Source organism: Ornithorhynchus anatinus, chromosome X5 (genome assembly GCF_004115215.2).
Source record: "Ornithorhynchus anatinus isolate Pmale09 chromosome X5, mOrnAna1.pri.v4, whole genome shotgun sequence".
Taxonomy (NCBI): Eukaryota; Metazoa; Chordata; class Mammalia; order Monotremata; family Ornithorhynchidae; genus Ornithorhynchus; species Ornithorhynchus anatinus.
This window is the reverse complement of record NC_041753.1, coordinates 69328128-69341583: the sequence shown is the minus strand read 5'-3', so window position 1 is coordinate 69341583 and position 13456 is coordinate 69328128. Positions and strand designations below refer to the sequence as shown.

The 13456-nt window shown below is 68.2% G+C and overlaps 1 protein-coding gene across 1 annotated transcript in view; it reads right to left on the bottom strand.

Moving 5' to 3' along the window:
- The window catches only part of DAPK1 (death associated protein kinase 1), a 66858-nt gene that overhangs the window by 18640 nt on the left and 34762 nt on the right, over positions 1–13456 (bottom strand). Inside the window, exons 9-17 of the mRNA XM_029055948.2 lie at positions 12904–12949; positions 11880–11969; positions 10133–10225; positions 9692–9811; positions 8662–8760; positions 6996–7094; positions 4132–4230; positions 2341–2538; positions 1689–1913 (exon numbers count right to left, since the gene is read on the bottom strand). Of these exons, the coding sequence (XP_028911781.1) occupies positions 1689–1913; positions 2341–2538; positions 4132–4230; positions 6996–7094; positions 8662–8760; positions 9692–9811; positions 10133–10225; positions 11880–11969; positions 12904–12949 (1069 nt within the window). The remainder of the gene's footprint in view (positions 1–1688; positions 1914–2340; positions 2539–4131; positions 4231–6995; positions 7095–8661; positions 8761–9691; positions 9812–10132; positions 10226–11879; positions 11970–12903; positions 12950–13456) is intronic.

Below are 13456 nucleotides of genomic sequence, written 5' to 3'. Positions count from 1 at the left end.
ACTCCCGAGCCCGGGCTCCTTCCGCTGAGCCACGCCGCTCCCTTCCCAGTGCTCCGTACAACGTTTCGCCCACGCGGTGGACCGGAGGCTCCTTCAGGCCGGGGATGGGTTCGAATCCCGGTTCCGCCACTCGGCGGCTGTGTGACTGTGGGCAAGTCACTTCACTTCTCCGTGCCTCAGTTCCCTCATCTGGAAAATGGGGATTAAGCGTGAGCCTCACGTGGGACGACCCGATTCCCCCGTGTCTCCCCCAGCGCTCAGGACGGCGCCCTGCACATAGGAAGCGCTTAACAGATACCAACATTATTACTGTCACGGCTAGAGAAGCCGCGCGGCTCAGCGGAAAGGGCCAGGGCTCGGGGGGGGGGGGGGGGGGGGGGGGTCGGAGGTCACGGGTTCGAATCCCGCAGCGGGAGCGCCGAACGGATACCGACGTCATTACTATCGCGTCTGCCGAGCCTGCGGTCCCCTCCCGAGCGCCGCGCACAGTGCCCTGCGCCCAGGATGGCCCTCGGGGGCGTGGACTCGGTGTTCGGCTCCTGCGATCCCATTCCGGGTGCCCAGCGCGCTGGGGACGGTGCTCCGCCCACAGCAGGCGCTCAATGAATACGACGGAATAGGACGGCGCGATACACCCAGCGGGCGCCCGCTCCCTCGACTCCGCCGACCGGTCAAGCCGTCGACCGCCGGGTCGCAGTCGAGGGCCGGGGGACGGGGCCGGGAGGCGGAAGGACCCGGCTTCCGATTCATTCAACGGTATCCATCGAGCGCTCGCTACGTGCAGGGCGCCGTACTAAGCGCCCGGAACGGACAAATGGGCAACAGACAGAGACGGTCCCTGCCCCCCCCCCCCCCCCCCCGACGGGCTTACGGTCCAGTCGGGGGATCTGACTCCACCACCGTCTTACGGTCGCTCGCTTGACGTCTCCGGGCCTCAGTTCCCTCGTCTGTACGGCGGGGGTCAAGACCCCGTGCCCCTCGTGGGACCGGGACCGTGTCCGACCCGACGAGCTTCCGTCTACCCCGGGGTCGAGCCCAGCGCCCGGCAGGCGCTTCCCAAACGCCCCGACGGTTGTCGGTATCAGATCGTCAGCCTCACGGGGGACGGGGACCGCGTCCAGCCCGACGAGCTCCTATTCATTCGATCGCATCTATTGAGCGCTTACTACGTGCAGAGCGCTGGACTGAGCGCTTGGAGTGGACGGATCGGCAACAGACAGAGACGGTCCCCGCCCTCCGACGGGCTCAGCAGCAGAGCGTGGGGCACGGGGTGAGCGGCGCCTCCCAAGGGCTCGGTACACAGTAGGCGCTCAGGAAATACGACCCAGTGAACGAACGAGCACCGGAGCAAGAGACAGCGGGGAGGGTGCGGGCCGGGGCGGGGGGGGAACGCCCCAGCGCAGCCTGAGCCTGGGAGCCGGACCCCCCGCGGCTCCCGGAAGGCCGGACGGCGGCCCCCGGGATCGCGGGCCGCCACCCCAAGCGGGGTATCCGCCGGCCCGGCCGGCCCGAGGCGACGTGCCCAGCCGGGCGGGACGCGGTCTCGGAAACGCAGCGGGGGACCCGGCTCCCGGCCCCAGCCGGGGTGACCTCGGTCACGTCACTGCCCCGTCACGGGCCTCGGCGCCCTCCTCTGTATGACGGGGATCTGGTCCCCGCCCTCTTTCGCTCGCGCCGGGGAGGCCTACCTGGTTGGCGGGGTCGCGTCGGCAGCGGGCGTCGCAGAGGGCGGCGACGATGGGCAGGTGTCCGTCCTTGCAGGCCACGTGCAGCGGGGTGTCGCCGTGCAGGTCGGGGGCGTCCAGGCCGCAGCCCCGCTCCCGGCCCCGCCCCGTCGAGGCCAGCAGCAGCAGCGTCCTCACCACCTCCGTCTGGCAGCGCCGCACGGCCAGGTGCAGGGCCACGTGGCCCTCCTGCGGGCGCACGCCTCAGACCCCCGGCCCGCCCCCGCCCCCGGGGGTCCCGACGACGGCACCCGTCGAGCGCCCGCTGCACGTGCCGAGCGCCGCTCTCGGCGCCGGGGCGGACGCGAGGTCATCGGGTCGGCCCGCCTGGGGCTCACGGTCCACCTTCCCCTCCCCGCCCCCACTCTCCGGATGAGGTCACCGAGGCCCGGGGAAGCGGAGCCGCCGGCCCGGAGTCACGCAGCCGACGGGCCGGGATTAGAACCCCCCGACCCCCGAGCTCCCGCCGTTACATCCGGCCGCCCGTCCGGCGGCATTTATCGAGCGCTTCCGGCGCGCGGGGCGCCGCCCTGACGGGGCCGACGGGTCCCGCTCCGCAGACGGGCGGCCCCGCGGGGTCCTGTGCCTCTCCCCGCCCTCCGCCCCGGGGACCGACCTTGTCGGCGACGTCCAGCCGGGCGCCGTGGCGGGCGAGGCAGCGGACGATGTCGCGGTGGCCGCGCGCGGCGGCGGTGAGGAGCGGGCTCTCGCCGTCGCGGTTGCGGACGTCGGGGTCGCAGCCGGCCCGGCACAGCGCCTCGGCCACGGGCCGGTAGCCGTGCCAGGCCGCACAGTGCAGGGGGGTCTCTTCCTCCTGCGCTCGGGGTGGGGGGTGGGGGGGGGTGGGGCAGACACACCGGACCACGACCGCCGCTCAGCCACCCGCTCCCGAGGCGCTCGGTACGGCCGGCTCGGCGTTCGTTCGCTCGGATCTGCCGAGCGCGGGGCACTGGATTAAGCGCCCGGGAGGGGACCGACAGACACGTCCCCCGCCCGCCACGAGCTCACGGCGTAGCGCTCCGCACGCGGACGGTGTCCGTTACGGTACTCTGCGTAGCTTAGGTGCCCGCTCCGCGCACGGTAGGTGGCCGGGACAGTGCTCCGAACACCGGAGGCGCCCGGGACGGCGCTCCGCCCACGGTAGCCTCCCAGAACAGCGCTCCGCCCACAGTCGGTATCGAGGACAGTGCTCGGCACGCCTAGGCATCCAGTACAGTGCCCCGCTGCTCCCGAGGGTCGAGGGCGAGAGCGGCTCCCGCTGACCAACGCATCCACCTCCCCGTCGACAAGCAGCGTGGCCCAGTGGCTGGAGCCCGGGGGTCCGGAGGACCCGGGTTCTAATCCCGGCTCCGCCACCTGTCCGCCGCGTGACCTCGGGCAGGTCGCCTCGCTTCTCCGTGCGTCCGTCTAAGGGGACTGAGGCCGTGAGCCCCTCCGGGGGACGGGGACCGCGTCCGGCCTGACGGTCCCGTGTCTATCCCAGTGCTTAGTAAAGCTCCCGGCACACGGCGGGCGCTCGACAGATACCGCAGAGGAGATCACGGGCCGGCCGTAGGAGCGATGATAGTAACGATGATCGTTTCGGTATCTGTTATGTGCCGAGCGCCGTTCTAATAATAATCGTCTTGGTATCCGTTAAGCGCCGAGCGCCGTTCTAAGCGCCGGGGTGGATACGGGGGTCATCGGGCGCTTAGTAAAGTCCCCGGCCCACGGCGAGCGCTCGACAGATACCGTAGAAAAATTACGGGCCGGTCGTAGGAGCGATAATGATAATAATCATTTTGGCATCCGCTACGTGCCGACCGCCGTTCTAAGCGCCGGGGTGGATACGGGGTCATCGGGGGGTCCCGCGCGAGGCTCACGGGCTCCATCCCCATTTTCCAGATGAGGTGAGTGAGGTCCAGAGGAGTGAAGCGACCCGCCCACGGTCCCACAGCTGAGAAGCAGCGTGGCTCAGCGGAAGGAGGCCGGGCTTGGGAGTCCGAGGTCACGGGTTCGAATGCCCGCTCCGCCGCTCGTCGGCTGGGTGACCGTGGGCGAGGCACGCCGCTCCCCTGGGCCTCGGCGACCTCATCTGGACAATGGGGATGAAGACCGGGAGCCTCGCGTGGGGCCACCCGACGACCCTGGATCTACAGTCCAGCGCTCCGCACGTAGTAAGCCCTTAGCAGATGTCGCCATTATTATTATTATAGGCGGCGGAGCCGGGCTCTCCGACGGGCAGGGAGCCGGGAGTCCCGTGGTGCCCTCCTCGGTCCGAGAGGGCTAATGAACCGTCCCCCCCGCCCCCCGAACGACCCCCCGAAGCCCGCCCGGGCCGCCCCCCCCGCCCCCGCCGGGAGAGGCCGACCCGCCGCCCCCTCCCCCCGCGCCCCCCGGTCTCTCCGGCCCCGGCCGGGGTCCCGACCTGGTCCTGGATGTCCGGGTCGGCCCCGGCGCGGCACAGGAGCTGGACGACGTCCGCGTGGCCGTAGCGCGCCGCCACGTGAAGCGCCGTCTCCCCCGACTGCGGGACCACAAGAATAGTAACAACGTCGGTACGTGGTAAGCGCTCACTGCGTGCCGAGCACCGTCCGAAGCGATGGGGTAGACCCAGGGGAATCGGGTCGTCCCACGTGGGGCTCCCGGTCTCCATCCCCGTTTTACAGATGAGGTAAGTGAGGCACAGCGAAGCGAAGCGACTCGCCCCGGGGTCGCCCAGCTGCCGAGTGGCGGAGCCGGGATTCGAACTCACGGCGTCCCACTCCAAAGCCCGCGCTCCTTCCACTGAGCCACGCTGCTCCTCTAACAATAATGTCGGTACCTGCGAAGCGCTTACCGCGTGCAGGGCACCGTTCTAAGCGCCGGGGGAGATACGGGGTCATCGGGTGGTCCCGCGTGAGGCTCACGGTCTTCATCCCCATTTGAGAGATGAGGTAACCGAGGTCCAGGGAAGTGAAGCGACCCGCCCACGGTCACGCCGCCGACGGGCGGCGGAGCCGGGAGTCGAACCCCTGACCCCCGACTCCGAAGCCCGGGCTCTTTCCGCTGAGCCGCGCTGCCGCCCGCCCGTCTCTGATCCCGTGGGCTCCCCCCGACAGAGCAGGGACGCAGCGAGGGCTAGTGGCAAAGCCCGGGCCCGGGAGTCAGCTCTGCCGCTTGCCAGCCTCGTGACCTTAGTCAAGTCACTTCACCTTTCTTAAAAAAGCCCGGGGGCAAGAGCCCCGGCCCGCCCGGCAGAGGCACCGGGTTCCGACCTCAGCTCGCCCGCTCTGGGACCCGGGGCGAGCCGCTTCGCTTCTCCTTGCCTCGGTTTCCTCCTCGGCGGGACGGGGATCCGATCCCCCTTCTTGGACCCACGACCTCGTCTTCCGCCCCGGGGCTCAGCACGGTGCTTGGCGCAGAGCGAGCGCCTAAAAAACACCGCGATTATAACAATGGTAACGTTGGCGGTCGTTAAGCGCCCGCTAGGCGCAGAGCACCGTTCTAAGCGCCGGGGGGAGAGACGGGGTCCTCGGGTCGTCCCACGCGAGGCTCACCGTTCTCGCGCCTCAAGGCCGATCCACTGAGGCCGTGGACCGCATCGGGGTGGAAACATCCTGCCGGGGGTCCCCGTGTGGAGGCGGGCTTTGTTGATAATAACAATAGTATTCGTTAAGCGCTTGCTTAGTGCTTAGAACGGCGCTCGGCACGTAGTAAGCGCTTAACAGATACCATCATCGTCGTTACCGCGCTAAGCGCTGGAGTAATAACGACGATTCGTGCCGAGCACGGGGGTAGACACGGGGCAATCGGGTCGTCCCACGTGGGGCTCCCGGTCTCAATCCCCACTTGACAGACGAGGGAACCGAGGCCCGGAGAAGTGAAGTGACTCGCCCACAGTCACCCAGCTGACCGGTGGCCGAGCCGGGATTCGAACCCGTGACCCCCGACTCCCAAGCCCGGGCTGTTTCCGCTGAGCCCCGCTGCTTCTCAGAGGTTGGTGAGGTCCAAGGTGATCGGGAGGTCCCCCGTGGGGATCGGTCTTCGTCCCCATCTTACAGACGAGGGCACCGAGGCACGGAGAAGGCAAGCGGTTTCGCCCGAGGTCACCCGGCGGACAAGTGGCGGAGCCGGGATTAGAACCCCCGCCCTCTGACGCCCAAACCCGGGCTCTTGCCACGGGGCCGTGCCGCTTCGCACACCCCGCGCTCGGCAGAGGACGAGAGGACGGCGGAGCAGACCCGTCCCCCGCCCGCACGGAGCTGACGGTCTAGAGGGGGAGAGGGACGGGAAGCGAGGGCCGCGGACGTGACGGCCGCGGGGCCGGGAGGGGAACGGAGAAGGGGAACGGGGCCGGGCGACGCCGCAGGGAGCGGGAGGAGAGGAGAGGAGGGCTCAGTCTCGGAGGAGGTGGGCTCGGGAGGAGGGACGGCGTCCCGGGCCGGGGGCGGGACGTGGGCCGGACGTCGGCGGCCACACGGGCGGGACGGAGGGACGGCGAGAAGGCCGGCGTCGGCGGAGCGCGCGGGCCGGGCGGGCCGCGGGTCACCCCGTCGCTACGACGGGGACCGAGACGGCGGGCGTATTCACCCCGGCGCCCGGAACGGAGTCCGGCACGTGGTAGGCGCCCGACAGGTAACCGCGACTGGCATCCTCAAGAGCGGCAGGCCAAAATGCGCACCGGCGCTCGCCTCCCTCGCCGATCCCACCCGGATCCCTCCTCGCCTTCCCCTTCTCCTCCCACTCTGGGGTGGAGAGCGCCGCTGGCTTTATGGGTAACAGTGACGACGACGGCAGTCGTCCGGCCCCGGCTACGGGCCGAACGCCGCGCCGGGCGCGGGGACGGATACGGACGAATCGGGTCGGATCCCGTGGGGCTCCCGGTCCCCACCCTCGTTCTCCGGATGAGGGAACCGAGGCCCGGGGACGCGGAAGGGATCCGGCCCAGGTCCGCGCAGCAGACAGGCGGAGGAGCCGGGACGAGATGAACAATGACGCCGACGATGACGGCGGTATCCGTTAGGCGCGCACCGCGCGCCGAGCACCGTTCTAAGCGCCGGGGTAGACGCGGGGCGGGGGGGAGTCGGGCTGTCCCGCGTGGGGCTCACAGTCTCGATCCCCATCTGACAGACGAGGGAACCGGGGCGCCGAGAAGCGAAGCGACTCGCCCGAAGTCACCCAGCGGACGGGATTCGAGCCCGTGACCTCCGACTCCAAAGCCCGGGCTCTCCCCACTGAGCCGCGCCGCTTGTCGCGAGGCCGGGCGGGCTCTGTCCCCGGCCCGGCGGGGGGCGCGCGGCTGCCTCTCACCTTGTCCTTCACGTCCAGCGGGCACTTGTTGTCGCTGAGGAATTTGAGGGTGGCGACGTGGCCGTGGCGGGACGCCCAGTACACCGCGTTGGACCCCGCCTGGAGGGAGGGGAGGCCCGAGACGACCGTCGTCAGCCTCCGGGACGGCCGGGATACGCAATCCCCTCTGCGCCCCCGCCCCCAGAACGCACGCGGACGCCCGCCCTCCCCCAGACGTACACCGACGTCACCCTATTTATTTATTTTGTGAACGAGACGTCCGTCGCCTCGACTCTCTCTATCGCCACGGTTCCCGTCCGTCTCCCCCGCTGAGACCGCGCGCCCGTCGGAGGGCCGGGACCGTCTCTGTCCGTTACCGGTCTGTCCGTTCCGAGCGCTCAGGTCAGCGCTCTGCACACAGTACACCGTGGCGCTCGTTAAGCGCTTACTACGTGCCGAGCGCTGTCCCGGGCGCTGGGGGATACAAGGCGATCGGGTTGTCCCCTCGTGGGGCTCCCGGTTTTAAATCCCCGTTTTCCAGATAAGGTGACCGAGGCACAGAGAGGCAAAGTGACCCGGCCCCCGTCGCCCAGCTGACGGGGGGGCAGAGCTGGGATTCGAACCCGTGATCCCCGACTGCCAAGGCCGGGCTCTTTCCACCGAGCCCCGCCGCCTCTCGATAAGCGCTCGATAAATGCTATCGAACGAACCGACGTGCGCGGGCGCCACGGGCGCGCGATCCCCAGACGTACGCCTGCGAACACCGCCCGTACACGCGCGCCCGGGACCCCCCCCAGGCGTACACCGACGTACGCCGCCGCCGCCACGCCCGTGACGCCCAGACGCGCGCCGACACGCGGTGCGTACGGACGCCGCCCGAGGACGTAGACGGTCGGCACGCAACCTGTACGCCGTCCCGACGCGCACGCCCCCCAGGAAGGGGTGGAAAATCCACCGCCTCCGGTCGTGGGTTCCATCCTCTCCTCACCCCCACGCCCCCAAAACTCCCTCCCCGGATCTGAATTCCCGCGAAATCCCGCCTCCGCCCGGGCGCTCCCAAAACTCCAGCCGCCTCAGAGCGACGCGAATCAGATCTACCGCCTCCGCTGTCCCCCTCCCCAGCGCTCAGCGCAGTGCTCTGCACACGGCGACCGTCGGCTCCCCGAGGGCGGGGATCGTGTCAGCGGACTCCGCGGTCCCCTCGCCAGCGTCCAGCACAGCGCCGCGCACGCGGCGGACCGTCGGCTCCTCGGGGGCGGGGGCCGTCGGGTCCGCTCGCTCTACCGTCCTCTCCTAAGCGCTCGGCCCAGGGCTCCGCTCGAGGGCAGGGATCGTGTCTGCTAACCCCTCCCGAGCGCTCAGTACGGTCCTCTGCCCACAGCGAGTACCACCGACGGGGCGCTAACGATTCTAGCGTCCTCCACGCTCCGGTCGCCGGCGGCTCGCCGCCCACCCGTCTTTTTTACGAGCCCGTCCGTCCCGCTCGGGGTTGCGGATCCGGGCTGGGCCGGATCGTTTCTCCGGGTTCGCTCCGCGTGCGTGTGTCTCGGGAGCTCTGCCCCAGCTCCCGGCACGCTCCGGGTCCGCGCGGGAGCGGCGTCCGAGAGCCCCGACCGGCCCCCGCGGCCCCGGGCGCGAGACGGCCCCGGGGCGGGGGTGGGGGGGATCCCGGAACCAAGCCCCCGACCTTGTCCCGGACGTCCACCCGGGAGCCGCGGGCGATGAGCAGCTGCAACATCTGGACGTTCCCGCATCCCGCCGCGATCAACAGCGGAGGCGTCCCGTGCTGGAGGGGGAGAGCGGGGGCGGAGGGGGGGCGGGGAGAGGGGAGATGGCGGCGAGAGATGGGTGAGGCGGGGAGAGACGGGGGGGGCGATGGGGAAGGGGGGGGCGGAGAGAGAGGGGAGAGGAGGGAGGGGGAGAGATGGGAGAGGCAGGAGGGAGGGGGAGAGAGGGGGAATAAGGAAGGGGGGGAGAGAGGGGAGAGATGGGAGAGAAGGGCGACGGGGGAGAGACAAGAGGAACAGGGAAGAGAGAGGAGGGAAGGGAGAGACAGGAGGGGGGATGGAGAGAAAGGGGAGAGATGGGAGAGACGGGAAAGACAGAAGATGGGGGAGAGAGGGGAAGGGGGGGAGAGGGAAGAGACGGGAGGGACAGGAGGGAAGGGGAGAGAGGGGAAAAGCGGGGGGGGGGGGGGGGGGACGAGAGGGGAGAGAAGGGAGAGAGAGGAACGGCGGACAGAGAGAAGAGGGAGAGGGGAGAGATGGGAGGGACGGGAAAGACAGGAGACGGAGGAAAGAAGGAAAGAGAAGGGGGAGAGAGGGGAGAGACGGGAGGAGGGGAAGAGGAAAGAGGGGGAAGGAAGGGAGAGAGGAGAGAAGGGAGAGATGGGAGAGAAAGGCGGGGGAAGAGGGGGGGAATGAAGCGGGAGAAAGAGGGAAGAAAGGGGGGAAGAGGGAGGAGAAGGGAAAGACAGGAGAGAGGGGAGAGATGAGAGAGGCGGGAGGGAAGGGGAGAGAGGGGAAGAGAAGGGGAAGGGTGGGGAGCGGGGGGAGAGAGGGAGAGAAGCTCATTTTGGGCAGAGCACGTCCGCTCATTCTGTTGTACCGCACTCTCCCGAGCGCTCAACCCAGTGCTCCGCACCAAGCAAGCGCTCGATAAACTCCGGTCCCCGTCGGCCGTCCCCCGCCCCCGCCCCCGGTCGGCCGGGGAGGTACCTTGTTGGGCTGGTTGACGTCGTAATTGGTCAGAGAGCCCAGGAGGTGCCGCAGGCCCGGCACGTTGTCGTCGTTGATGGCGTGCACGATGGCCTTCATCACGAAGGAGTCTTCCTCGTCCTGCGCCGGGCCCGGGGACACGCAGGACCGGGAAGGGGAGGAAGAGGAGGAGGGGGAAGAGAAGGAGTCGGCCGTCGCTCGCCCACGCTCCCGGCCCGCCCCTCCCCCAGGAGGAGCCCAGGCCGGCGCTCTCCGCTCAGAAGACCCTTCCGCATCCCAGGGGGAGGCCAGCGCACGCTCCGCGCCCAGGAGGCTCCCAGAGCAGTCACCCGGGTCCAAGAGGAGCCTAATCGACACGACCCACCGACAGATTGAGCCAGAGGGGGAGGGAGACCCGTCCCGACCCCGCGCGGACGCCCCCCGAGCCCCGCCGTCCCCTACCAGCGCGTCGTCGCTGCGGGCGATGCTCGTGTTGCTGCGGGAGAGGAAGGACCGCGAGAGCCTCTGGCACAGGGAGATGAGGCGCACCGATTGCTGCGGGGACACGGTCCGTTCGTCGGTCCCTCCGGCCCTCCATCCATCCCTCCCATCCACCCGTCCCTCGACCCATCGGTCCCTCCATCCATCCACCCATCCATCCGTTCCTCCATCCATCCATCCGCCCATCCACTTGTCAGCTGTGTGACTGTGGGCGAGTCACTTAACTTCTCTGTGCCTCAGTCACCTCATCTGTAAAAAACGGGGATGAAGACCGTGAGCCCCACGCGGGACGACCTGATTCCCCCGTGTCTACCCCGGCGCTTACGGCAGTGCTCGGCGCATAGTAAGCGCTTAACAGACACCAACATTATTATTCTTATTATCCCCTTAGCCATCCATCCACTCATCCGTCCCCCATCCATCCACTCCTCCATCCCTCATCTTTCCACTCATCCACCCACCCTCCCATCCATCCGTCCACCCAACCGTTCATCCCTCCAGCTTCTTTACCGAACGCTTACCGCGCTCAGGGCCCTGGGCTGAGTGTGGGGGGGAGGACCGGACAACACCCAGTCGATCGAGGGGATCGATCGGGCGTTACTTTACGCAGAGCGCTGGGCCGGGCGCTACGCGGAGGAGGGTACAGCGGCCAGTCAATCGAGGAGATCGACTGAGCGCTCACTGTGTGCGGGCCGCTGGGCTGAGCGCTTGGGGGAGGGCGAGCCAACAGCGAGGAGGGGAGGTGGAAGAGGGTGGGGGGGGGGAGGAGGAGGGAAAAGAGGAGAGGAGGGGAGGGAAGGGAGGAGGAAGCAGGCCGGGGGAAGCTTTCGATCGCTCCCTTCTGCAGCAGCAGCGGTAGAAACAAGAGACGGAGCCTCCCACGAAGATAGGCTACTTTTAGACGCATCTAAAGAAAATCGCGATCCCGCGGGCCGCGCTCCGTGTTCTCCTCGGAGCAGAAGCTTCCAGAGACTCCCGTCCCCCCCCCCCCCCCCCGAGGCCGGCGGAAGGCGCGGGAGAGACGGGGGAGCGGGCCCCGCCCGCCTCCGGGAGCCGCGTCTACGGGCCCGACCTCTGACCCGGGGACCCTTTCGCCAGTTTGGTAAACTGAGGCTCCACCTCAGAAGAGCGACGACGATAACCGGGGTATTCGTTAAGCGCTTACTACGTGCCAGGCGCCGTACTCAACGCCGGGGGGGGGGGCCACGGGCAAGTCGAGCCGGACACCGTCCCCGTCCCGTGTGGGGCTCGCAGTCTCGATCCGCATTTTGCAGGTGAGGAAAGCGAGGCCCAGAGGAGTGAAGCGACTCACCCGAGGTCGCACGGCAGACGGGGCCAGGATCGCGTCTACTGATTCTACGGGACTCCCCCCAACCGCTCGGTCCGGCGCTCAGCTCCAAGGAGCCTGGAAGTCCCTCCGGGGCCGGGATGGCATCTACTAACCCTCCCGTACTCTTCCCAGGGCTCAGCGCAGTGCTCTGCACCCAGGAGACCGTCGGCTCCTCGAGGGCAGGGACGGCGTCTAGTAGACTCTCGTGTCCTCTCCCCAGCGCTCGGCACAGCGCCGGGCCTCCAGTAGGCCGTCACCTCCCTCGGGGCGGGGACGGTGTCCGCTAACTCTCGTCCTCTCCCAAGCGTTCAGCCCAGCGCTCTGCCCAAGGTTGGCACCCGGTAAACGCTCTTGACCGAAGCGCTCAAACCAACTTACCTTCCACTTCTTCCGGGCAGCGAACTTCTTGAACTTCTCCATGTTAACGGCCGATGCCTTCCTGCTCAGCTCCTGTTGCGTGTCTTTAGGCTACGAAACAGATCCGTCCGTTCAGCCGATCGTACTTAACGAACGCTTTACCGGGCGCACGGCGCCGACCTAAGGGCTCGGGAGAGGACGACAGAGCGACAAACGGACGCGTTCCCCGCCCGCGACGAGCCGACGGCGTAGAGGGGGAGACAGACGTTCAGAGACCGAGATGAATGAGGGATGTGGACATAAGTGGGGCTGGGAGGGCGGCGGGGATGAAGAAAAGGGCGACGCAGAGGGGAGAGGGAGAAGAGGAAAGGGGGGGCTCAGTCAGGGAAGGCTTCTTGGAGGAGATGCGCCTTCGATAAGGCGGATACGAGGAAGGAGGAGCGTTCCCGGCCAGAGGCGGGACGTGAGCCGGAGGTCGGCGGCCAGACAGAGGAGATCGAGGCACAGTGAGAAGGTCGGTGGTAAAGGGGCAAGGTGCGCGGGACGGGTTGCACAGAAGATCGACGGGGGAGAGGGGACTGAGGGCTCTGAAGCCGAGGGCGAGGCGCTTCTGGCTGAGGGGCGACCGCCGGAGGGTCTTGAGGAGACAGAGCCGGGAAGGGACGTTCGGTGACACCCGGGACTCCGCCCGGGCTTCGCCGAAACCTCCCCGCGCCCCGGCCCGCCACGGGCCACCGACCCCACGTCGGGCCCCAGATCGGAAGGACGTCACGCGGAAGCCCGCCGGGGAAACCAACCCCCGAGGGACCGTGGAGAGGAGAAGGAAAATTCCGTGCGCGAAACAGCCCGGCCGGGGCCACCGAGCCGTGACCTAGCGCGGGGTTCTTCGATGTTCTATTCGGAGTTACAGAGTTACATCCCTTCCGGCCGGCCTTCCGGCTCCCTGGATGGCGGCTCCCTCCCCGACCGACGGCGCGAGGGAGATTGTATTTTTTTTTTCCCTTGGGAAAGTCGAGAGATTCGATTGGAAGGGCAGGGTCCTTACCTTGATCCAGGGATGCTGCAAACTATCTTGGATCGTCATTCTCTTCCTTTGGGAAAAGAAAACGGCTCTGAAAACTGGCAGAGATTTGCGAGGGAGAGATATACTAGATGCGAAAATGTCGCGGATCTCACGCGGAGATCTGTCCGTAGAATGCCGGCCGAGAGAACGCCTGCCGATCGCTCGTATTATCACCGTGAGAAGGCAGTCAGTACGGGCTCAACCACTGTGCTCAGCACTGGGGTCGCTACGAGACGGCCGTGATCGGGCCCGGTCCCCAATATAATAACGGTATCTGTTAAGCGCTTCCTATGGGCCGAGCACTGTTCGGAGCGCTGGGGGAGATACGCGGTCATCAGGTTGTCCCACGTGGGGCTCCCAATCTTCATTCATTCATTCAGTAGTATCTACTGAGCGCTTACTATGCGCAGAGCACCGTACTAAGCGCTTGGAACGGACAATCCGGCGACGGAGAGAGACGATCCCTGCCCGGCGACGGGCTTACGGTCTCCGGCGTCCGGTCGGTCCGGCCGCCCCTCCGCCGTCCCCCCCGCGG